At 41.9% G+C, this 26,438-nt stretch overlaps 1 protein-coding gene across 1 annotated transcript; it reads right to left on the bottom strand.

Moving 5' to 3' along the window:
* Nucleotides 1-2: 2 nt before the first annotated feature.
* On the bottom strand, nucleotides 3-22,226 carry ncmap (non-compact myelin associated protein). The gene is made up of 4 exons (XM_085390765.1): nucleotides 21,884-22,226; nucleotides 2,196-2,302; nucleotides 1,694-1,778; nucleotides 3-1,135 (listed from the first exon to the last, which is right to left on the bottom strand). The coding sequence occupies exons 2-4, from the start codon at nucleotides 2,287-2,289 to the stop codon at nucleotides 856-858; spliced, it is 459 nt and encodes a 152-aa protein (XP_085246891.1). The 5' UTR covers nucleotides 2,290-2,302; nucleotides 21,884-22,226; the 3' UTR covers nucleotides 3-855.
* Between the last annotated feature and the right edge of the window lie 4,212 nt (nucleotides 22,227-26,438).

Below are 26,438 nucleotides of genomic sequence, written 5' to 3'. Positions count from 1 at the left end.
CAATCCACTACTACAAATATTAGTTTTTATTTTCACTTCATTTCATTTAGTGAACATCTACAAACAATACAAATACATGGACCAAAGAGAATAAAGTGCAAAATACTTTAATGTCAAATTAAAAATGATTCACATCAGGAAGCAAGGCTGACAAGCGGTTTCACATAGGTCTCTTCATTCTGCGTGGTAACAAAGAAAGAAAGAAAGAAAGAAAGAGAAAGAAAGAAAGAAAGAAAGAAAAGGACGTAATGATATTTTTGAGATTTTTGTGAATGTGTGACTGCTCACAAGTACAGAATGATGTAAAGTTAATAGAGCTCAAAATAAATCTGGAACATTAACACATTTTCTCAGTCATAAAGGGTGTCCATTACACAACTACAAAAAGAGTTATCATTTTCCATGCCTTCAATTAGATGAATTCTACGTTTACTCAAAAACCTCTTGAAAACATAAATTTGCATCGCCGGACCAGCATTATCCAGCCATAAGCCCATAGCTGTCCACACTACACATTACTTCATTACTTCATTAGCAGTAATGCAACATCAGCAAAGAGCACAAACAGCAATGACTATTCTCTGAACACTGAGTTTAGCCAAAGTTCTTCAAAAGGAAATTTCCGTATTCAGATCCTTCATTTCCCTTGTGTCTCTTTCCAGTGCTGCTTTGATCATCTTTGAATTGTACACCCAAAAGACCTCATGATATCCTTGTAGTCTCTACCAGTGGCCCAGTTGTTGGAGATTTAACAGTGACAAGGTCACAGATTGAGTTTCCACAGCATTCAGTCAGCACAATATGTAACAACACATCAGTCAGTGCCTGTTTTGAGACTAAACCGCAGTCTTGGTGCTATGTGTTTTCTATTGATGGATTTTCATGTATGGTGACCACGGTGGACCCGCTGTTGGTGCTGAACTGCTCAACTTGATTCCCCTCCGCACTGGTGAGCTCTGCTCTGGGCAGCCGGAAGCTGCTCTCTGAGGCTGGGTTTGAGTTGGTGATGCTCCCTGACACAGAGCTGATTCCCACGGGCGTCAGCGGAAAGTTGCTTTGAACTGTAGATTGGGACATCTTCGGACGAGGTTTTGAACTTCTACTGGTTCCCAGGAGTCTGGATTCACGTGTCCGCCTGAACAAAAAACAAACAAAGACATTGGGAAGACAAATTTATAGATTTTTCTTTTAAATTTGTGATTCCTGTAATAATTCCATAATAATAGCAGTTTTTTACTTGGCTTTTGTCTTTTTACTGTAGTAGCTATATGAATAAAATAAAAATCTCATTTACATTACATATATTAGATTGTCAAAGGGTCATAAGTCCCTCTCATGTGTCTTTATTGAAGTTAAACAATCTAAGAAGGGAATGCCCCTGTGTGGTTCTAGCTACCGGTTGCAAATCAGATATATAGATAGATGTGACCTGTACGTCAGGTTGTGCAACTTTATAGGGAAAAAGTCCCTCGTCAAAATGTCAGGGAACCACAGGCAGAGAATAAATAAGAATCTGATACAGAAGATGGTATTATGGTATCTCTCAAACGGAACGTGATAAAAAAAAAGCAAGATGAAAAGCTGAAGCAGCTCTCTAGTCTTCCACGAAGTGAACAGAAATAGCAACATTGCTTTACAGCTTGAAACATTCGGTATGCAGGAATCGCCTTGTGTCCGAGGAATGTCGTCTCACCTGTTGTACGTCTTCAGGATGATGAGTAAAATGGCAAGAATAATAATAATGCCAATGACAATGACAGCAATCATAGCGCCAGAACCTGAGAGACACAGAAGAAAGGAAAGATGAGCAATGAACTCTCTGACAGTTGGTTTATGAGCTACGCCGTCTTATACACATTCCGCCTTCTTGTGATGGTCCAACTTATTTTGTGTGTCCTCCAGAAATAATGACTTGTGACCTAGCAACCATATCACTAAAAGGTAAACAGACGACGGTAAATATTTTCTACCAAATACTTGTCTGCCAAGCCCATAAGAAATGTGCAGATTAGACTTTATGACGCAGTGGGTTTTTATTTCTGAGGACTGGCTCTTCTGATTATTTCTTATCTAACTCAAAGCACTATCATGGTGTCTACAAAAAAACAAAACCTTGCTGACAAGGATGTGTTTCACTGATGTCTGGTTCAAGACGACGCTGCAGTTTGGAGCTCACACACAGATGATGTTCTTACTTTGAATGAGTATTTGTTCTTTGGACTTGGTGATAGCGGTTGTGTTCGAAGTTACGGTAGTGTTGGTCACTGGTGAGACGGTTGAAGCTTGCATCTTCAGGAATAACCTGCCAAGAACAAAAAGTATCACGTCAGCCACAGACTGAAACAGCACTACATTCATTCGAGAGAAATATTATAAGGTTTAAACCGTTTCTGCAATAGATTTATAACACATCTAGAAAATAAGAGGAATGTAGAAGAACAGATGGGGAATAAAAATAGCAGATGGATCGCTCAGTGGAGGGAAAGTTGGTAATGACTGAATGTTTTATGGCATCCACAAGAATGGCAAACCTCACCAGAACAGTACAATAAAAAGTACGAGTGAATAGCAAGATTTGTGGTACCAGAAGATTCTAGCAATCATAAAGCTTTTCTGTTCAGTTTTATTTATATATATTCACAACAGCCGTCCCCTATTGAAGGCTATGAGTAAGCACCTGGCGAAACTGGGAAAGAAAAACTCCCTTATAACTGGATGAAACCTCTGGCAGAACCAGATCTGGGGGTAAGGGGAAGATAAGAGAGCAAAATACACACCTTTTTTTCCGTTTTTAAAATCTTTGATGTATTTCACGACGCAGTCTACAGAAGCAGTCAAAGCAGAAAATATGTTGCCAGCCACATAACTCGTCTCTGACGAGATTTCTCACACAAACAAATGATATTAAACTGACTGACAGGATGTGATTGTTGGGTTCTCATGCTTCTGATTGACTGGCTGGTAATGCCAGGCTTTGTCATGTCTGCCAGAGCCTTTGTTGTTTCAGGGATGTATATTCATCAGGCAGTCAGAACAAAGCTGAAAAAACAGAGCACAAATATGACCCAGTACTGCGTTCCTGTATTCCTGCCCTACAGTTCTCATTTTGGGGTACTTAACATTTATTTATTTCATATACCCTGCACCTCCTTTGCATAAACACCTCCTTACGTTATCACATTTTGTAACATTTTGACGTTTTTAAGCACAAGGGGAGCAAATGTGGGCAGCGGTCCGCCATTTCACATTTTAGGAATGTTTACCAACGCAAAAGTGCAAATCATCATCTTCAGTAGATAATATAATTACAAGATTCAGAACATCCAGAGAAACAAGGACAAAAACCAGCAGAGAATGGCCAGGATTGTGGTATCTCAGGTGACACTGCACTAATCCTCTGAGGCCTAAGTCATCATTAGAGATGACTTCAACCAAAATCCCAAACCTCTGCGCCCTCTCCTTCCTTTCCTCCTAACTATATTCTATAAATGATCCTGTTCATTCATATCAACCTTCCCTCCCCCCTTTCCCTTTATCCTCTTTCCACTCCTTTTTAAAAAAGTTCCCTTTTATGTTGTTTTCTTTTTTCTTAAACCCTAAATCCCACCTTTTCATCTCTTCTTCCTCCTTCCACTGGACTAACCTCAGCATTACCCCTTCTTCATTTCCTTCATTTCCTAAAGCCTAACCTTCCCCTCCTGTTCTTGTGTCTTTTCCTCCATTTCCAAAAATCAAATCTTCCCTTACTTCCTATTAATTCCCTTTTACTAAATTTTGTCCTCCTTCGCTCCCTTTTCCTTTCCTATCCTCAGTTATATTAATTAGGGGATAATGATTAATTATCCCATTCCCTGACTTTGACCTTTCCCTTCAATTTTTCAATTTTTCCCGTTAGCTTTTTTAGTATATTCAACTATTTTTTCATCATTCCCTTCTCTCATCAATCAGGGAACAAAGAAAATAATCTTCCCAACTGACACACATCAAAATCCATTTTCAGTATTTCCATAAAAATCAGTCTTTCCCTTCTCCAAAATGTTGGGTTAGGGTTATCTTTAATGACTTAGACCTCACTTAAAATGGACTGAAGTGAGGTGGAAAACTATGTTGTGGTGTGAGGAATCACATCCTTGGCACTAAAGAGAACAAGGACTGTTACAGAAGCCGGATGCTTTCATGGTGATAAGGTGACATTAGTCAACATCTGTGAAGACACCAGTAATGCTAAATGAGATCTACTTTTAAGAGCAACATAACCTGCCAATCAGATAGATGACACTTCTTTTCTTATTTCAGCAGGACAAATCCATTTTTCACATTTTCCGCATACATAAAGCAGCATGGCATTGTGGTAAAAGAGCGCGGCGCTAAGATGAACTGTCTGCAATCTAGACCTGTCAGCTTACATAAACACTTGGCATATAATAAATCAAAATTACCACAATGGAGGCTCTGTACTTATAAGCAGGTAACATTTTAGATAAAGCAAGAATGGGGAAACATTTTACGTTCCAAGCACAGCATTTGCTTTTCTAGTTTCAGCTGTTAAACGTGGTGGTAATCCTGCCCCATTCCTAACGTTTTCAAAACTCAAAGTTCCCGTAGTCAGATTCAAAATAAACATGAATAAATTTTTAACTGAAAAAACACATTCTCTTTTACAACATATAAGTATAATAGTGCTTACTAAAGTCTTCAAGTTACAGTGCTTAACAAACTTATTAGCTCACCACACAATGCCAAATATTGGCTAAAGTAACAGTATTGGTAATTACCAAAATAAATGCTTATGTAATGGTCAAACCCCCACTATGTGCAAACTGTTTTATCAAAATGAAGTTCCTGATGCTAAAATTTAATTCGTTTATTCCTACAAACGAGGTTCTAGAAATGAAAAGGTATAGATTAGCGATCTCTCAGCCATGACTCCTAGAGTCACCCTCAGATATTATTTTACTGCAAGTCGACAATCAGGGCTCCTGTGTGATTTCGTTATTGTACTCAGAACACTGTGATCGCAATCTAATCTACTTTTTTGCAAGCATGTCACGAAGAGATCCTCTGTCAAGTGGGAGGATCCCAGAAACTCCAGGAAACAATCAGATCACAGCTGTAGGTCAGGGCTGTCCCTGTCACTGATCTCTCCCCTGACACTGATAAGGACAGCGATACCATCTCGCAACCAAAGCAAACTTGACACGAACAAACTTTTTAACTTCCATAAAATGGATTTCCATATAGATTTCCATAAAGACATCCTCTAAATATCACTTCTACCTTTGTTTCCACTTGTAGCACGCTGGCATCATCACTGGACTTCCTCATCCTCTTTTCACGCAGTGCAACGTAAACCAAAGGATACACAGTGAGCTCAGTGAGTCATCCAAGCGTGACTCAATGAGGCGGTGATTAAGTGGAAGATTTAATGTGCCGACATTACGATAGCATTTATTGTTTTATGTAAAGCACTTTGGTATGCCCAAGGCTTTTAAATGTGCTCTATAAATAAAGATTGTTGTTGTTGTGTGTGTGTGTGTGTGTGTGTGTGTGTGTGTGTGTGTGTGTGTGTGTGTGTGTGTGTGTGTGTGGTTTTGTATCTTATAATGAGTTGACATTTTTTGACCTAATCACTTCCACCACTCATTAACTAATCTTAAAATTACCAGGCTGAAATCACAGAACTATTTCGATTTCTTTAACAGGAGCGTGTTTGCCAGCACAGCGGCACAATCAGAGCAGGTGGCACAAGCGGATAAAAATTTGCATCAGCTATAAAAAGCTGAAAATCTTGGCACACAGAAGATCATCCCACGCAGACATCCTGACACATATCATATCAATTATAGTCACAGTAAAGTATGGAAAATATCACCCCAGCACTGCGTATACACTGGACATGTCATTTCTGATTCATTCTTTTACCTACTTTACAGAGATTATGAGATTTTAGATTATTGTTTCCCCAATGAAGTGTATGGATAAGTGCAGTCTTTTGTGCTCAGTCTTAAACATCATGCTCGAGTTTACATTTCACCTACAAGCCACTGTGCACATCCTGGAAGCATTGCACAAGGTCTTTTTACAGACCATATAGTGTATGCGAAACCTCAAGGACACGAATGCACAGACACTTAAAGTCACAAATACCAAAAATTGGTCAGGGCTTAAACTGTGATTTTATTGTTTTCACTGCAGTAAAATCAGAACTGTAGTCACACTCTGAGAATAGAGTAACGAAACTTGTACTCGATACGTGTGTGTGTACTTTACGTCTTATCCACCGGGCAAATATTGCATAAATGACTCTCCAGGTGTTGACATACTATTAGGCAAAGAGATTAATAATGGCATACATCATGTCAGCTGTTTGCTGTGTTGACAGCTTCTGATAAGTGGCTAACTAATCGTCTGATGTGTAAGGTCAGTTACACCATTGCTTTGGAAACAGTAGGGAATACACTATGGGGATGACGTGGTTATGTAACCAGTTGAGTCATTTTTGTTCCTATAGGCAAAAAGTTCAAATGAATGTGTGTGTTTAAAAAGTACCTTATTGATAGCTATAGTATTTTTCTTTACAGTACTGTATTTTCAATGGTTAGTTTTAAACTATATCTTCCTTTGAAGTATTATTACTGTATTTGTTCATTTATTGGCCCACTGTGTAAAAAGAATAGTGTACATTTTCCAGATGGTGGCAAATAACACAATTACAGTTCTTTTCTTTAAAGTACTTGTGCTGTATTTTTAGCTTCTAATCCTTTATTATGTCTTCATTAGTTCTTTGCCATTAGTTGTTTACAGCAAATTAACAGAACGTGACGGAATAACAGGTCTGGATTCATTTACTGGAAAAAAAAAAAAATTAATATGGTTAACTGGCTTAAATGGGAAGAAGCTAGGTGTACTAATTAAATAAATTTGTTAAAAGTGCCTTTATCATAGCTGAGTCTTTGGTGATTATAGAATAAGTTACCATGAGAGAAAGAACAAGCTCTTTCTTTAAGGTTCAAATGTAGAGCTACGGGTATTTGTTGTGCTACAAAGCTGCCTTGTCTGCAGAGGCAATCAAAAATGTGCTGTCGAAAAAAATGGCTTCACCAGAGCAGCAGGATGTGTACCAGCTTTTATCAAAAAGAGGTGATCGGATTAAGCAAAGATAGATCACATTTATTGTCCCAGGATGGAGATTTAATGTCATCTTTTGTACAGTTGAAACATAATCTGTCCATTTTCGTAACTCCTTATCCAGTCAAAGGCTGTTTTGAGACTGGAGCCCAAAGCAGCTGTCATAGGTTACACCCTGGGACAGCTCCCCAATAGCTGTACTGTAATTTTAAACTAAACGTTTCACTCCTTAACCACCCTCTTTACTTGGCGTTTTCATGGTACAGAGGCATCTCTTTACATAACTGCACATGCTTGTGATTCAGTAGCCAGTGGGTGTGACGCCTCTCACGGAATAGGTGTGTTGACAGACGTAAGTAATACATCACAGGAGCTGCAGTTTAGATTTAGGATGGGTGCTATGTGGCAGAGGTTGGGAGAGCCCTCAGCCAAGGAAAAACACCTAATGTTAACACACCTTGACTAATTCACGTGCAGACATCGTCATCCTATACCCACTCCTTTACTTCGGCTGAACTGCCCAGAAGACAAAACTCGAGTTTGATGGCAAATGAATCATGGCGCCGTTTCCCTGAGTAGAACAAATTGCAAAAGATATGTTATCCTAAGCCATTTACCATGATTGAACGCTTGTGATAAAAGATAATGACCTCATTTAATTGTCCAAGTGTATTTTTATGTGTATAATATCTCTTTTCTGGCTTGATTTTGATTGTAAATCTTAGAGAATATGCTCTCTTCAGGGTTAGTTAAATAACATATAACAGGTGCCAGCAGATGGATTTTTGGCTTGAACCCGGATCGTTTTTTATTTACAGTAAACATTTTAAAGCAACACCGGTCCTTTCATAGCTTGGTCACTGGCTACCACATTCCTGGTGTACAAACCAAACAGTGTAATCAGCTGATCAAGTTAGCCACATATTGGAAATGCCATAAGCCATAAACATACATCCTTTATTGTCAAGATAACAAAGGGGAAATCAGTCAAGCTAATTCAAACACGAGTGGCAGTAAAGGCCGGTGGCTTGGCCAGGATTCTGCAGGATGGAGGAAAAAAAACACTTCAACTTCACAGATTTAAACCCAAGATCCAACCGAATGCATAAAGTTTATGATCTGTTGCACCATTGTCAATATACTTTATATGTTTTTATAAGTGTCAGTTTTCAGCATTTCATTTTTATGATGTAATACTGAAAAGTAAAAATGATGCAGCTGTAACAGAGTTAATAATACATATGAAAAACATGCACTTACCTGTTCTTAATTATCATTTTAAGTGTGAATTTTATCATTTTTTTTAAAATTGTATTTTATTTTGAAAACCCAGAAACCGGATCTCACCCTAGCGTTTAGAAGCTGCTAAGGCTTCCGCTCCTCACAGCGCGCGCTTGCACTGTGAGGGAGCTACAATTGCCGGTACCACCAGAAGACACCTGTTGAATGTGTTTTATGTCTTCTGCAGTAAACTGTGAAAAGCCAACCCTTCTGAGCGTCTGTGATTCTTGAAGAGCTGGAAGTGTTACACTGGTGCCGTGACCATTCGGATCTTCAGATCAGCTTGATGCTCATCGCCGTGGCTGCTGTTCTGCTCCCCTGCTGTTCACAAGTTGAATGTGGGTTGTTGTAACCAAGTGAGTTTAGACAAAAGAAAAACCCAAACAAGCGAAACCCCCCCCCCCCCCAAAAAAAAAACAAACAAAAAGGTGAGGGGTGTGACTGAAATAAGACAAGGGTGAAAGTGTCTGTGTTTTGATATACAACGTGTGGTTATACACTCAAATTATTTGGACATTATTATTATAATTTTTTTTTTCTTTCCCTCGTTTTGCTACTGTTATACTGTTATTTTTCTTATTTTTATCTCTGGGTTTGTTTGTTTTTCTCTCCCTAACGGAGTGCACATGCAGTTATTATCTTAAGTGTGTGATTTGACGATGGATAAATTTGTCACTCCAGTACTACCTAAGGATAGAGGTGCCGGACTAGTTCATGCAGTTGACGCCAGTAATGTCACACAGTTTGGTCCTGTGAGCAGTGACACTGGGCTAGGCCAAAGCCCGAGTTTTATTCCCATCGGTAGGGGTGTGGGTGATATGCCCCAGGTTTCCACTCCAATTAGAGACAGTGATACTGTACACAGTTTTACTGACATGGTTGAGCAAATAGGAGCCCAGATTGGTGAATCCATTGTTACTAAACTGTTGTCAGCTGGCGTTGTGAACCTGATTGGTGACTCTAAGACTCAAACTGAGCAATGTAACAGTACCGCTCGAGATGTACCACATGTAACTGTCCATGTTAAGCCCAATAGGGAGCTTCAAATTTTTAGGGGTGATGGCACAGACAGATGTTCTGTTCAGGACTGGATTGACATGGCAACAACCTACCTGTGGAAGCAAGAGGTCCCCATTCATGGCCAGGCTGACGAAATTATTAGCCACTTAATGGGGAAGGCCAGAGATGTGGTCAGAGTGGCTCTTCGTAGTGACCCAGGTCTTGATGTCAAACAGAAACCTGATCTGGTCTTTGGTGTCCTTCGCCATTACTTCAGTGATTCTTCATCGTGCCTCCCTCTTGCTGACTTTTATGCAACGCTCCCTACCAGGGGTGAAAACCCGGTAGATTATTGGATAAGACTGAACAAGGCTGCTGAACTAGCCATAGAGGGGCTACGCAGACAGGGGCAGACAGCGACCCCTTTAACTCATGAAGTAGCATGTATGTTTGTGAAACATTGTCCTGACCCCGAGTTGTCTTATGTCTTCAAGTGCAAGCCTGTCCATGAGTGGACTGCTCGAGACGTACAACAAAGGATTGATGATTATCAAAGGGAGGTGAGTGCTAATGGTAGAGCCAGCGGCGCTGCACAGTTGAAGGGCTATAATTCTACGATCACCACCGTACACCCGAACGCCTCACCTGCAGCTGCTGTGCCGGAGGGACGCTCCCGAAGCTTCTCGCCCCCATCCTCAGGTTTTCAGGGGTTAGTGGACTCGTTCCCCTCCACCACTGCAACACGAGATCCCCTCGTCGGAAGTCTGAGTTTCTCCCCTTCGACTGCGGTGAGTCAAAATCTTCAACAGTCAGAGGAAAGGCTCATGGGTCAGATGGTGGATATGTTTCAGGCCATGATGGAGAGAATGCAGCACCACAACACTCAGACACCAAGGAGAGGGGCGTTTAATCAGTTCTCGCGAAATAGACGGAGGAGGGAGGATGCCTGCAAAGTCTGCAGTGATCCAAGACATACCACAGTATCACACTGCCTATCTGACAAACTGTGCTTTTCATGCTTTGCTCCTGGCCATGTTCGGTTGTCTTGCCCGGCTAGTACGTCTACCCAGGTCCAGCCGGAGGGAAACTAACCGACCTGTATTCGGTGGGAGGCAGTGCAGGTCTTACAGGAAACTCCCAAACTGCTGATACCTGTGATGCGGAGTCAGTGTATGAGGAGGCAAGACAAAAATGCAAAGATTCTGAAGTTATCTTCCAAAACGTTCACAAAGTCGGCAATAGTGACAGTCTTTTCTACACTCCCGTCACTTTCGGTGGGCTTTTGAAAATGGGTGGTATGCTGGACAGTGGATCCATGGCCTGCAGCATGAATGAAGCAGCCGAGGTGACTCTGCGTGAGTCTGGACTGATATCTGATCAAGATGTTATCAAAGTGGATGTGACCCTTGTTGGGTGTGGAGGACTACGTGTGAAGCCTAAGTATGCCCTCAATGTGGAGATGGAGGTGTATGGCTGCAGAATGATAGTTCCCATCCTGGTGGTTCAAGGGCAGCTTGATGACCTGATACTGGGGACGAACGTCATTAAGCACATATTACACCAGTCTAAATGTTGTGAGCCCTACTGGAACACGGTCTTCAGTAATTGCTCTAAGACCAACCTTGAGACTGAAAACTTTCTGTCTATGCTTTCTGGTTTGACCCCATGGAAAGATTCGGACGTCCCGGACAAAGTGGGCACGGTTAGGTGTAACTCAGCTGTGTCCCTTGAACCGGGTCGCGAATATCTGGTATGGGGAAAACTACCAAAGAACATCAATGTCTCCCCTGGCAGTACAGTGATGACAGAGCCCTCGTCATCCCGCTCAGCACCCAGAGGGATTTTGGTTGCTAGATTGGTTACTCCCTTGTGGGGTGATAGATGGGTCCCATTGAAACTGATCAATATGTCTGAGCAGCCTGTACATCTGCGACGTAACGCCAAACTAGCAGATGTGTACTCCTGTGTGGCGCTCGAGGACTTTGATGCTTCAGCGCTCCAGGAGACAACTCTGGCTAGCAGCCATCAGTCGGCCATGTCGCCACAAGTCACGCCCACCTCCATGACGGAGAAACTCAAACTTGTTGGGCTTGGTGATGTTGACATAGAGTCCTGTGAGACATCGGGACAGTGTAAAGAGAGGATGGCTGACCTGGTTTTGCAGTATGAGGATGTCTTTTCCTGCCATCATCTCGACTGTGGGGAAGCCAAAAACTTTGTGCATCGCATCCGCCTCTCAGATAACAGACCTTTCAGACTTCCCTACAGGCGTGTGCCCCCAAGCCAGTACCAGAAGCTGAGACAAGTGTTGACTGAGATGGAGGAGAGGGATATCATCAGGAAATCGACCAGTGAGTATGCATCACCATTGGTGCTCGTGTGGAAGAAGAATGGCGATCTACGCATTTGCAACGATTTCCGGTGGCTCAACAAGAGAACCCTGAAGGATGCCCATCCTCTTCCACATCAAGCAGATTGTCTGGCTGCTTTGGGGGGAAACAGCCTGTTCAGTACCATGGACTTGACATCTGGCTTCTACAACATGACGCTGCATGAAGATGATAGGAAATATTCTGCCTTCACCACGCCCATGGGTCTATATGAGTATAATCGGCTGCCGCAGGGTCTGTGCAACAGCCCTGCAAGCTTCATGCGCATGATGACCAGCATCTTTGGTGACCAGAATTATTTGAGCCTGTTGTGTTACCTGGACGATCTCCTGGTGTTTGCTCCAGACGAGGACACTGCCTTGCAGCGCCTGGAAATGGTGTTTGAGAGGCTGCGCGGGCATAACTTGAAGCTGGCCCCCAGAAAGTGCTTCTTCCTGAGGAAATCCGTGAAGTTCCTCGGTCACATCATCGATCAAAATGGGGTATCAACAGACCCATCCAAAGTCGAAGTTATCGCAAACATGAGGAGCGTGGACCTCATGGACACTGATGGAGTGACTCCTTCCCAACGAAAGGTCAGATCATTTTTGGGGATGATTAATTACTACCAACACTTTGTCCCCATGTACTCTGCTGTTGCCAGACCTCTGTTTGAGCTCCTGAGAGGTGCTGTGAAGAAGGGCAAGGGAACAACTAAGGTGAGGCGGCCATGCAGGAAGTTGAGTGCTTCGGATTGGACATCCAGAGAAGAGGAGGCTTTTGAGAAGCTCAAGAGCTTGATGTTAAATACAGTCGTTTTGGCTCACCCAGACTTCTCTCGCCCCTTCTTGCTTTCGACAGACGCATCACTGGATGGCATTGGAGCAGTGTTGGCTCAAATCCAGGACGGTGGAACCAAGCCCAGACCGATTGCTTTTGCCAGCAAATCCCTGTCTCAGTCTCAAAGAAACTATCCAGCACACAGGTTGGAGTTTCTGGCGTTAAAGTGGTCGGTCTGCGACAAGTTCAGTCATTGGCTCAAAGGTCACAAGTTCACCGTCTGGACTGATAACAACCCCTTGACCCACATTTTAACCAAGCCAAAGCTGGACTGTTGTGAGCAACGCTGGGTGGCTAAACTTGCAAGCTATGACTTTGACATTAAATATGTCCCAGGCCGTCAGAACATTGTGGCAGATGCCCTGAGCCGATTGCCTTTTGTGAAGGATAATGTAAGTGACAGACTGCTGGCTGAGAGATATGCAGACTTCCTTAATGAGGCAAAAGATGTTTCACATGCATCAATCCAGGGGGCGTTTCGGTGGTCCACCGACTGCAAGGTGAATGGTGGATCCGGTGGTGGAGCTTCCATCATGTCCCAAGGCACGCAGAGTCTGCATCCCTTGGTTCTGGCTGAAGATGCTGTCACAGCTGTTTTGCAGTCACATGTCGAGTGGGATGTCGGCCCAAGAGGGAGGGCAATAGAGGCTTTACATCACCTGCCACAGATGGTGTCCCCCGGTCTGGAGGCCTTACCTGCCCATTCAGAGAGAGAACTTAGGGACGCACAGCTGCAGGATGCAGTGCTTTCCCGCGTCGTCTTCTACGTTGAGAGACACAGGAGACCCTCGAGGAGAGAGCGGGTAGGGGACCTAATCCTTGTTAAAAGATACCTGAGCCACTGGGAGAAGCTGGTCCTCAACAACGGCGTGTTGTACAGAGTTTCCAGAGACCAGATATCAGGTAACAGACGACTGCAGTTCGTGGTTCCTGACTCGTTGAAGGCTGAGGTCCTCCGAGGAATCCATGATGATGCCGGTCACCAGGGCCAGTTCAGGAGTTTAGACCTGGCTAGAAAGAGATTTTTCTGGTTGAACCTTGGGCGTGATGTGAGAGACCATGTACGGGGATGCCAGCGCTGTGTAGTCAGTAAAACTATCGAACCGGAGGGACGTGCTCCTTTGGTCAGCGTGTCCTCGTCCAGACCATTGGAGTTGGTCTGCATCGACTTTTGGTCGGCTGAGGCCTCACACAACAAGTCCGTCGACGTCTTGGTCATCACAGACCACTTCACTGGCTGGGCGCAGGCCTTCCCATGCAAGGACCAGTCAGCCAAACAGGTTGCAAGGCTTCTCTGGGACAGGTACTTCTGTGTGTTCGGGTTTCCGGAAAGGATACACAGCGACCAGGGTGCTAATTTTGAGAGCCAATTGATAAGTGAGCTCCTCAGGGTCTCTGGTGTGAAGAAGACACACACGACACCTTACCACCCGATGGGGAACGGCAGTGTGGAGCGCTTCAACCGGACTCTGGGTGGAATGATTCGTGCCCTACCACCAGACTCGAAAGTGGACTGGCCACGTCGGCTACAGACTCTGACGTTCATGTACAACTGCACCGCACATGAGACAACTGGATTCGCACCCTTTTACCTAATGTTTGGTCGCACGCCCCGGTTGCCTGTTGACATTCTGTTCCGCTCTGTCCTGAGCGATCCTGCTGTTACCTGTTATGACAGGTATGTGGTTTCCCTCAGGGAAGATGTGAAGGAAGCAATGGTCATTGCACGCACCCGAGCTACGCAGGAGAAGCGTCGTCACTCGCAACTCTATAACAGGAGAGTGAAGGGTTCCAGGATTGAGGTTGGTGACAGAGTCCTGGTTGCTAACAAGAAAGAGAGGGGAAAGAAGAAGGTTGCTGATCGGTGGGAGTCAACGGTCTACACCGTGATCGATGTGAACCATGATACTCACACTTTCAAGATCCGTGATTCTGTTTCCGGACGAGAGAGAGTGGTCCACCGGAATCTGCTGTTGGTGGCGAATTTCCTGCCCCTGGAGGATGATGCTGGAACCTCGGATCACGTCTCCTCTACGTGGGATGTAAACACGGCGCCTGAAGATGATGATGGGGCTGCGTCTGGGGAGGGGGATTTGAATGCCCCTGCTGTGAGCTGTGTTGGTGCTCATGGTAACCGCTCACCCAATGCCATGGGTGGGACAGCTGACCTGGAGGTTATCTCTGAACCTCTGGACCCTGGAGAGAGGACAGTTGCATGGGTGTCGCAGTTGACGGAGTCCAGCCGGTCTCAGGGAGATGTTACTGATGTTTCAAGCGTGGATTCAGTCTTGCCAGCCGCATCGGCCTTGTCTGTTGAAGTGAACTTTGACCAAACCGGTTCTAGCATGGCGTCCCAGGAGGTCAATATTGCTACGAGCTGTGGGGAGGGTGTACAAGTATGCTCTACTACACCTGACGTAGTGGTGGATGTAGTTGCTCCTGCCATTGCTGCTCAGTCCCCAATGGTTGACTATAGCCAAACCGGGAATGGTTCCCAGATCAGAACCAGACTTGGGCGACTTGTCAAACCTGTGAATAGACTGATCCAGACAATGTCAAATCAAGTCGTGGTTCGTGACAGGTTTGACGTGAAGTCAGTTTGTAAGTCCTTGATCCCGTCCTTCTCTAACTAAATGTTCTGTTTATATGCCTACCTGAATGATGGGATTTGTACTTGCTGTTATGTACTCTACATTTTTTTTTTCTCTTTCTGTTGAGCCATGGTACACACCTTGTAAGGGGTTATTAGTAGGGTGTATTTCGGGCACCCTGCTGCCAGTTGCTGGGTTGGGAGTTTGGCGCTGCTCCCACCCCACTTCATCCTTAGGGATACGTTTAGTTGGTGTTTGTGATTTTTGACCTCTGGTTGGTTGGTGCATACTAGTGTGGGTACCTGGGGCTCAAATTTGATAAAATTCAGTGGGGGTGAGTGTAACAGAGTTAATAATACATATGAAAAACATGCACTTACCTGTTCTTAATTATCATTTTAAGTGTGAATTTTATCATTTTTTTTTAAATTGTATTTTATTTTGAAAACCCAGAAACCGGATCTCACCCTAACGTTTAGAAGCTGCTAAGGCTTCCGCTCCTCACAGCGCGCGCTTGCACTGTGAGGGAGCTACAATTGCCGGTACCACCAGAAGACACCTGTTGAATGTGTTTTATGTCTTCTGCAGTAAACTGTGAAAAGCCAACCCTTCTGAGCGTCTGTGATTCTTGAAGAGCTGGAAGTGTTACACAGCCATTGTTTATTGACTTTTCAGTAATACATTTCTGCCTGCTCAGCTATGATGTAAAATATGTGATAACACTGTTTCTAAAGCAGCCCAAGTATGTTTTCCTTCATCATGTTCCTGCATTGGGACACAATGAACAACATATTTGTCAGTAGTAGCTGTGATATTGCCAATCTATATACTATATTGGCTGAGCTCTAAATACTTAATTCACTTATCCACGTTAACTCGTTTTATGTTTATTGCAAACCCCAGAGCGTGGAAAATCTGTTTTTCCCCCCACATGGAAACTATATTACAGTTAATATACACAAGCAGGATAATCTTTTAAAAGACATAGGACATAAGTAGCAAGAGACCCTCTCATCTTTTTTTACTCTGGTTTCTTAAAAGTAAAGGAATCTGAAACTAAATCTCAACAGACCACTGATTCTGACGTCAGCATCCGTGTCCTCGTCGGTCAATCTTCTCCGTTCTGTAATAAGAGTTTGTTTGCTGTTCCACAAACTGCAGCTATTCACTAACACTGCAAATTCAATATCCTTTCTTCCACCCTGAGTAAACAAGCCGGTTATTGGTCTGTCCAGAAAGTGGACTCGTTGCAGAACGGGAACAATTTAGTTTCCTTTTTTTTAATATTATTTTTTTATGAGGGAATGAACAGACAAAGCTGTTGACTCGTTCCACCTCTGCAGATGCTCACCCAGACGTTAAAAACAACGCAGTCTCCCGCACAACCCATGTTCACAAGTACATTCAAAGTACAATCTTCAAACGGCTGTCGGAGCCAATATTTGAGCAGTCACTTTGAAGCAAGCTAACAAGACATAGATGGCCCCGATTGTTTCCTTAGAAAAGCGGACATGTGGCCTAAAGTCACAGCAGAGAGCTCGCCTGGATCATCTCTGATGTAAACCTCTCATATCTTTGGTTATTCAGATGTCACACCAAATAGGGATTTTACTGTGACTTTTATTGAGCCCAGTCAGTGAGCACAGAAATTTGCAACAGAGAACAGTTGCTGTTATTCATGTAAAGCTGAAGTGATCGTACCATGAAAGTAAAGGTGTGAATGCCGGAGATAACTGCAGGACACTTGTTAAGTCATTGGACAGACCCCAAAGACGATAAAAATGTAGATCCATGTGTGGATAAATTTGAAAGCCAAATTCCAAACAAGCTCAGATAATTTGGTATTTGTAGTGAGAATCACACTAAACTGGTTTCAGATGGAGGCAATAAATCCTTCAGCAATGAGTCTACGATAAGTTTGCACAACAGCTCCTTAGCGTGAAGAGTATTCTACACAGCCATGAAAAGCATGACAAATGAAGTGTGTGAGGGGATTAACAAGCCATTTCTCAAGTGTGAACTTAAAAAAAAAAGCATTTAAGCCCAATGAAAATATGGAACGCCAGGACTGCCATAATGAATTAATTAAATACACCATTAAATATTTAATTAAATGTGGCAATAATTAATTAAAATTGGAATTAATTAATTAAATAAATAGTTATGACACATGTAATTAATTAATTATTGACACATTTAATTAATTATTTATGTATTTCACATTTTAATTAATTATTGACACATTTAATTAATTAATTATTGACACATTTAATTAATTATTTATGTATTTCACATTTTAATTAATTATTGACACATTTCATTAATTATTGACACATTTAATTAATTATTTAATGATATATTTATTTATTTCATTTTGGCAGTCCTGACGCCTGGCTCTCATCATGAAATAATTTTATCTGTCAGCCTCACCCATCAAACTCAGGGGGCGGGGTTAACGCTGATCGAGTCAAAACCATTGCTTTGGCCTGGTGGCCATTGTTTCTAGCACACAACAACCGGCATGTGGAAGCTAACAGAACTGAGCTTTGAAAAACCCTGTTTGTGTGTTACCAAATACCGTTTTAATATTTTTTTAGCCGAGAATGTAGTGGTTTAATCTTCATGTGTCTGGTCGGTTTGTCAAGATACAGCCTCTTTGCAAAAGTGTTTCGATGATTTCGGAGATGTCTGCCCAGTCTCACGGCAAAGCGTGGGATAGACCCGCTCGCCTCGCAAGCAATCCCACCGACAAAGCGCAGGCCCCGGTACACAGCTGTAGTAACCCCCGCTGACTTCTTTTACTGAGGTTATATTTATCGATGTTTTATTTCCTGATGTTCTTATGTGTCCTACGTGTTTCAGTCGCCAATTCTGAATTATAACTAACATTAAAAACATGTTTAAGGAGGAGAGAGAGCAAATAAATCTGTTTAACATCTGATCTTTGGGTTTTTGTTCAGTAATCAGCGTGACCTGTGTATAAACACATAAAAGAGATAACGTTGGTGTTTCCGTCATGTAGTAACTGCTGGCTTTAACTGTACAAAGGTTGTTCGACACTATGAAACACATACAGACTTCATGATGTTCGGCTAATATTTTTATTGTGAATATTAATCATGCTGACCTCGCTCTGTACACCACGCAGCGAGGTCAGCATATCCACGATATCCTCAGCTCCATGAGTTAACACAAAGTTTCCCAGCTGACTATCTAACTGCCAACTATTCCAGAGACGTGAAAATATACAGCATAAAGAAAAGTGTAAGAGACTCAGCAGCAGATTAGAATAACAGTTATACATTTAATAAATCACCAAATGAATCCAAGAAACGAGCAAACCTGTTCCGACAATTTGAATTTGTATTCCCTCAGCTGCAGACTCGCTGCTGTTTAAATGTTTGAAAAGGAAGATTAGATATAAAAAACGTCAAACATAGACTCAGTCTGCCTTCACATTTGATATGAGGCCAGCACGTATAGTGGCCTCAGCAGGCTATTACTGAAATACACGTGCTATATCATAAACTATGATATAAACAGGGAGGTCCTATTAACATGTTTAGTTTTAAAGGACACCTTCCTGCCTTTAGTCTCATTCATGAGCAGTATTAGTTTTCTTCTAACATCCAGAAGTCTGCACAATGTGTTTCATAGTTTGTAACAAGCCTTTGACAGGTAAACATAACATGACCGAAAAAGCAAAAAAAAAAGAAAAAAAAAAGAGAGAGAGTGTTGACATAAGAAGAGAAAATTCTCTCAATTATGGAGACAGACAAATGGTTCATTTATGTTTGATGTGTGTTTATTCCTCCCTAAATATCGTCGGTGAAGTTCGCCATGCATGTCAGATTTTCCTGCGCATTTTTATACCTCTGCCAACAGAGAGAGAAAAAAAATCACATTCTAACAGACAGCTGGTGCTTAGAATACAGTTGAATATTAAAAAACAGATGATATTTAGATGATAGTTCAGTCTAACACATGTGCCAGTGAACCATTAAACGTCTGTGAAACTATGCAGTTATGAAACGTAACTTTAACCTCAGCCAAACCGATTTGCTCAGTTGTAAATAAAACAGCGAAGTAAACGTGACCCGACAGACAGAACCTGAGTGAATGAAGTCCAGCGTTTAACCACTGAGAGCTAAAACTCAGCTGAGGTTTGAAAGCTGTGTGCCGGTGATTGGACATCAGCCGCTGATAAAGCTGTTCGCCTATAAAGTGCTCTGTAAGGAAACGAGCTCCAGCAGCTCTGCGCTCGGGGAAAACACTATATTTACTTATCTTGTGCAGAAAAATGCGCTGACATTGCGTTATATCGAGCACCGGCTGCCCAGTTAAACTGTGACTATCACCAGGTAACTAGGCGTGTTTCTTGAATTAGCAGCAGGTGTTAAACAGCTGACAGATGAGGAGGAGGATGCATGCAGGTAAACTGAGGGTCTGCTGAGCTGATCGCTGGTTTCGTGAGAAAAATGTCAGCTCGTTCTTTATGTTACAGAAGCACAGAGACACAAGACCAGGCGGAAAGAGACGATCGTTCGGTGAAAATGAGAATCTGCGAATGCAACATGTGGAACACGGAGAGTGGAATATGTAAACAAACCGGTTAACGTAACCCCCTCGGTGCACTCTGCATGCTAACTGTTAGCAGAGCTAGTGAAATCTCTGAAAACATCTGAGCACTTTTGCAAACATGTTCTATGTTGACAACCTGACCAGACATACGTGGCGACATTCGCGGCTAAAACACTGTTAAAAGTGTAGCTGGTGACAGAAAAACGGGGTATTTTAAAACTACACCACCACCATTGCTGCTTGTGATTTGATCTGCATTCTGGGATAACTGGCTGCCCCAAGTCTACACAAGCAATCGATTTTCTAGGATCGACCTGTTTTGACTTACTTTGCACGGCAACCAATCAAATGTTAGAGAAGCTGCATGGGCAGCGTTAACCCCGCCCCCTGAGTTTGATGGGTGAGGCTGACAGATAAAATTATTTCATGACGAGAGCCAGGCGTCAGGACTGCCAAAATGAAATAAATAAATATATCATTAAATAATTAATTAAATGTGTCAATAATTAATTAAATGTGTCAATAATTAATTAAAATGTGAAATACATAAATAATTAATTAAATGTGTCAATAATTAATTAATTAAATGTGTCAATAATTAATTAAAATGTGAAATACATAAATAATTAATTAAATGTGTCAATAATTAATTAATTACATGTGTCATAACTATTTATTTAATTAATTAATTCCAATTTTAATTAATTATTGCCACATTTAATTAATTATTTAATGGTGTATTTAATTAATTCATTATGGCAGTCCTGGCGTTCCATAATATGGTACCCAAATATGGATTGTAAGTTGCACAGACTGAATGCTGAACTCAGTGTCTCTTTTTTTTTTGTTTTTGCTTGTTTACAAATGTGAAAGCTGCAAAAAATAGCCAATCACTTGAAGGAGTGTTAAAGCATCATTCACACATTCTCTGGGAGTATTTACACTAATTAGGAACACATTTTCTAATTAAAATCTGTCAGTCAGAATTATTATCAGGAGACAAACCTACACAAACTGTCTGAGATGAAGTGCTGATTACTCATTCAAGATTCCTCAGAAATATTACGATCTAATAATAGGATGAATAATTTTCCTAAATGACTAAGATGCTGCTGCTCAGAATAGAGTTTAGCGTTGTATAACACACTTTTCCTTCTAACTGGATACACGACATAGAATTAATCCATCATTGCCATGATGAAAATCCCATCGTTTCTAATTGGTCTGTAATAGATTTCTATATAAGTTCATTTTCTGTCACAGTGTTGCTTTGCTGGTAAGTGCGGTGTGACTTGCTAATGCTGTATTAACAAAGCACATTATAAGACAATGCTCATCAAAGTTAAATGTGACAACACAAGAAAGTCCATACAATTGAAGTTAGCCTACTGAGCCACAGAGTTCATTTGTGAATACGTCATTTTAATTTCATTTTAACCTCTTTTATACTTCAATCATAGGATCACAATCTTCTAATTAAACAAAGAAAATCACAGAAGGCAAAATAAAATCAAACCACATCACATTGAATAACTTGAATAACAGGAAACATTTCGAGCAATGTTTCAACGTGATTAAAACTTGAATATCTGTTTTAGCTGGGTAGATTTACACAGGCATTAAACACTTAGAAGAAGCTTAATGTGTGAAGATGACAAATCTTAAATCAATAAACCGTCATCATGTGAATTGGTACAGCAGGACTACACAACGTGCGATCACATTTACCTGCAATTATAGTGCCAGCTGATGGGAAGATAAGGGCAGCTGCTCCATCAAACAGTCACTTATCAATAGGTGATATGCAGCCTGATACTAATGAGAGGTCAAAATGACTCTTTTTTTAAATTCCAATTCAAACTTGTCCACTTCTTTAGCACTAAAAGCAGATTTCTATACATGAGAGCTCTTTGGTATGTGAGCTGTTTTTTTGTCCCCTCACCTGAGAATCACCTATGTTCTCGTTATGTCTGAGAGAACCCCCGCTCCAGAACAGGAAACAGTCAACAGGAAAGGGAGTTCTTACTCTTTGAGTTTACATCAAAACAAAAAAAATTATCTGCCAAGAAAACCGCAGCGGTTAGTGTGACCTACCCGATCACCTTCTCTTTGATTTCAGCCCAAGCCTTCTCCGGATGGGAGCCTGAGCAGTGCAAGAGCCCCCTCCCTCAGCTGACTGAGGGGGGCATAGTCCAGAATCGCAGCAGGCCTGGGGAGGGAGACACCAGGGAGTCGAAGAGCCGGGTGAGCAACTCCAGGAGGGGAGAATAAATCCCAAATGCAGCTAAAGTGGTGGCGGCACAGGTACAAGCATACAGGTCAGATGTACTGAGAGAGCGTGAGAGTTCAGAAACAATCACGGATATCTGTGAGTGTGTGAGAGAGAGAGAGAGTGTGTGTGTGTGTGGTTTCTCTGTGAATCACAGTGTTTATGTGAAGAAGGGGAGGAGAGTGTGGAGGAGGAGGAGGCTCCACGTTGCTTCTCGCTGAAAGTAATAATGTCAGGCAACTGGTTTTTCAGGTCCCTCCGCCCGTCCCTTAGGCGTGCTGGAGCTGCTGATCAAAAAGCAAGAATCCTCTCCAAAGCTGCCAGCTCTCCCCATGACCACCGCTTCTCAAAATCAGTCTCCAGTGGGCGTCTCGGGACACTTTGTCCACATAGCCAGCATATAGTGGACACATTTCTATTCCTCCAGTTAAGATTTATGTCTTAACTGGTAGGTCATTTGAAACTGTCACTTCCTCTCCTTTACAGAACAAATGGCCCTACTCATGTGTACTCGTGTGAGTATTGGCAAAGTTTGTCGTTTCAGTTTTATCAGATACGCATTCATCTCTGGTCAAACACATTTCATGTATGTAGTTAAAAATTGACAATGTGCCTGTTCAAAGGGTATTGGGTGTGTGTGTACCAGCCTTCTATTGTTGGACTGTAAGATCCATTCAAACAGCTGGAAACAAGGGAAACATTTGTACAAGCAATAATTTAACAGCTTGGTTAGACTTGTCCCAAACCTGTGCCAAGAACACTTCAGGATCCAGCCTCATGTTACCCCCAGGGACCACGAGGTTCCTATGACAATAAAGCAAGTTGGAAGCTATTCTTTTGTGAGGAAGTGTAAGTAAACTTCATTTGAGGAGCTACACATTGTCCCGGTTCAACCAATGGGCTGAAAGAACAGTCGGCAACCTAGATACATGAACGGAGCTGGTGTCGCTGTGTTTCGCTGTGCTGGAACACCGGTACATACAGTATAAAAGATGCAGGTCAGATTTCATAGAGAAGAATACATCTTTTTAATTGGAATTGTGTTGGCATTGTGTTGGTTCCAGTCCAGCATGAATGATCCAAACACCATGCGTGCTAAAACCTTTGAATTTCACCGAGTGTGGAGGTTCCCTCAGTTTATTTTAGGTCAATTTATATAGCATCCCTTTACAGCACGTCACCTCAAGCTGCTTTATATTGCAAAGTAAAGTCCCTATAAAATTAGAGAGAAACCCCAACATTAATTACTTGACTTGTGAACAAGCATTTGGTGACAATGGGAAGAAAGAACTCTCTTATAACAGGAAGAGACCAGACAATAGACCAGACAGCGAGGTGCAGCTGTCTGCAGTCAATGATTGAGGGTGTGAAGGAGAGAGAAGAGGAAAAAAACAGAATAGAGAAACACACACTATGTGAAACAGCACAAAAAGTCTATAGCAATAGAGCCACTTGATCCAGCCCTATCTATTAGGTTTATTAAAAAGGAAAGCTTCAAGTTTCATCTTAATATTAGGTGGTGTTTCCACAGGAAAGGCGCCTGATAGCTAAAGGCTCTGCCTACCATTCTTCAACTCCGGGAACCACAAGTAAGCCAGGACTGTGTTGGGTCCTCTATGAGAAGAAGTATTTTAAATACATTCTGGATTAAACATGGGGCCAATGGAGAGAACATAATGTGGGAGAAATATGTCTCTTTCTAGTTCCTGTTTGACTGTTTTACACAAAAAGGTTCATAACTTTTAAAAACATCAGCTAACAGCTAACGGTCCCGCCTCTTTACCTGTCTACTACACTGTAGGAATTTGATTTATTTCCTTGTGTCTTTTTTCCTACCTGGAATGACAGGGAAGTAAGAAGCCACTTTACCTTAAACCTCACTCTATGTGCTTATTAACTAACTTATTAATTAAAAGGGAACCAGAAAGATTTGGCCTGTATAGCTTGAGAGCTTAAGTGCCCAAAACACCCATGAAATCCACATTAACTGGATCTGTTCCCCGAAGGTACACACACTTTGTGATGTTCAACAGTAAGAGTCATTGTGAGGAGGAATTCCCCGCTGCCTGTGAAGAGAGGGCTTTTTGTGTCGTGAAGAACGAGACAGTGCAGTATCACAGCTCCTACTCAGTCCTCTCTACCTGCAAAATACCAACAGCTGCCCACTGTTTTACCTCTAACACAGGCAATCTTTATGACTGCGTGCTACAATAAAGATGTACCAACCCACTGACTAAGTTTGGGCCAAACCTGTGCTTGCAAGACATCCTTTTGTGAAATCAGGGATAACAGTGTGCCAATGTTTTGGCTTTGTTGTAGTTTCTCACCTCATGCAATGTGTCAGGAGGAAATGGATGAGAGAAAACTGTTGTCACAACATTGACGAGCAATCATTTGTCTTTCGTTCATGGCTGACAGGATGGAACAGAAGCTGTGAATGTTCAGTCGCTTGCTACACAGCAGGTCATGACTACACTGCCTGCCACACAGTCCGCTCATGCCTCATGCTTTAAATTTCAAACACGCTAACGATCACTGAAAGAATCATTAACTCAGACTTGGAACAAGACAGAATATTAACTTAAGCTGCAATGTGAAAGTGACAGTAACATTTAATGGCAGCAATTATACCTCTTTGAATGAATGGATCTCGTGGCTCCATTCCTTTGCCAGAGCCATTCTTTCTTTCTGGTTGGACCACTGCAGGGCCATGTAAACACAGCTGCTTGTCCTTGTTTGAGTGAATGATTGTATGAGTGATAAAGTTAGGCAACTAGTCTGCTGCGCTTTCAAAATAAGTTAGTGAAAACACTGCGGCTCTCTCTGACAGCTTTCGGCAGATAACCTGCATAGGAGTCAGGAAATTGTGGTTAAATTGTGACTACAGAAAATAATTAGGGTCACAATGCGTGCACATTGGTCACACAGTGTTAACCGCAACTCACCTGTTGGAAATATGCACTGATACTCAGCACAATAATAAAAGTTTTTTTTGGTACAACTTGATCTGCTTCATTTGTATCAAAGAGCCACTCAAAAGAATCTGAGCATACGGGAATGTAACACTAGTAAAATCGCCATTAACTAAAATTTATGTGATACTGTAATGATCAGGGCTTATTCTCAGTTTAATGGCGAGAAGCAATTTTTCTAAAGGCTCACTTGAAGGATGAAACAAGGCTTTCTCTCTCTTTCATACAGTTATTGTAACGTTTGACAGATGTGCAGAGAAGCTGTTGAAATCCACGGATTACTGGCCACTCAGTTTGTTCCACAGACTGTTGACCTCCATGCAAACTCCTGATCCAACCAAAAACGTGGATTGGCCTAACCCCACCAATCTTTGCAACCCAGGTTTTCAGTGGTAGGTCATTTGAAACTCAAAATGTTTCACCTGACATCAAAATAACTTTAACTAGATTTTATGTCTGCTTTGGCACCGCTATCCCAGAATGACACATAAATAACCGTCTATTTTGGTATTTAGCTAAAGTTTGCTGATTAGTTTTGACAAGAAATAATTTATTACGCTTGCGTTTGTGAAGGACAGGGTTTTTAAACCTGTTTTTTCTTGGTGGTGATGTAAATGCAGGAATCCCAACAATATATACAGCATAATGAAAAAGTAATAAAGTCCCCTTCCTGATTTTTGTTGTGTGACAGATACATTAGACAAAGATAACTCTAGTAAATACAAAATGCAGTCTTTAAATAACCTTTCCATTTATTAAAGAACAAAAACATATCCAAACCTACCTGGCCCTGTGTGAAAAAGTAAGCCTAATAACTGGTTTTGCCAGCCTTGGCAGCAAGAACTGCAATTCAGTGTTTGTGATAACTAGTAATTAGTCTTTCACATCGCAGTGGAGGAATTAAGGCTCACTATTCTTTGTGGAATTGTTTGAATTTAGCCATGCCACGTTTTAATTTAGAGGAGAAACATGTTACATTTAAGGTCACTTCAAAACCTTGATTTTTTCTTTTTCTTTTTTTAGCTGTTTAGAAGTCGACTGGTGTGTTTTGATCATAAACCACATGTGCTTGACCTTCAGTGGATGAACTGATAGCTGGACTTGCTTCATCAGGATTTTCTGGTAGAACGCGGAACTCATGTTTCTGTCAATTACAGGAAGTCATCCAGGTCCTGAAGCAGCAAAGCAGACCATCACTCTACAACCACTATGTTTGACTGTTGGTATGATGTTCTTTTTTATGAAATATTGTGTTGGTTTTAAATCAGAATATTTTTCACCAAATTCTTGGGGATCATTAAGATGTTTTTTTAATAAATGTGAGAGACTCATTTGTGTCATCAGTGGTTTTCTCCTTTGAACTCTCTCCTGGATCACATTTTTGTCTCCTTCTTATCATGAATCATGA

Source organism: Rhamphochromis longiceps, linkage group LG19 (genome assembly GCF_057381845.1).
Source record: "Rhamphochromis longiceps isolate RC_006_pf linkage group LG19, R_longiceps_female_GT1.1, whole genome shotgun sequence".
Lineage (NCBI taxonomy): Eukaryota > Metazoa > Chordata > Actinopteri > Cichliformes > Cichlidae > Rhamphochromis > Rhamphochromis longiceps.
Note: the sequence above shows the minus strand (reverse complement) of the source record. Positions and strands in the feature narration are given on the sequence as shown.

Coding starts and splice junctions, on each gene's coding strand:
- ncmap (XM_085390765.1), bottom strand. CDS start 2,289: ATGCAAGCTTCAACCGTCTCACCAGTGACCAACACTACCGTAACTTCG. Junction 1,779..2,195: donor AGAACAAATACTCATTCAAA/GTAAGAACATCA, acceptor TGTGTCTCTCAG/GTTCTGGCGCTATGATTGCT. Junction 1,136..1,693: donor ATCCTGAAGACGTACAACAG/GTGAGACGACAT, acceptor TTTTTTGTTCAG/GCGGACACGTGAATCCAGAC.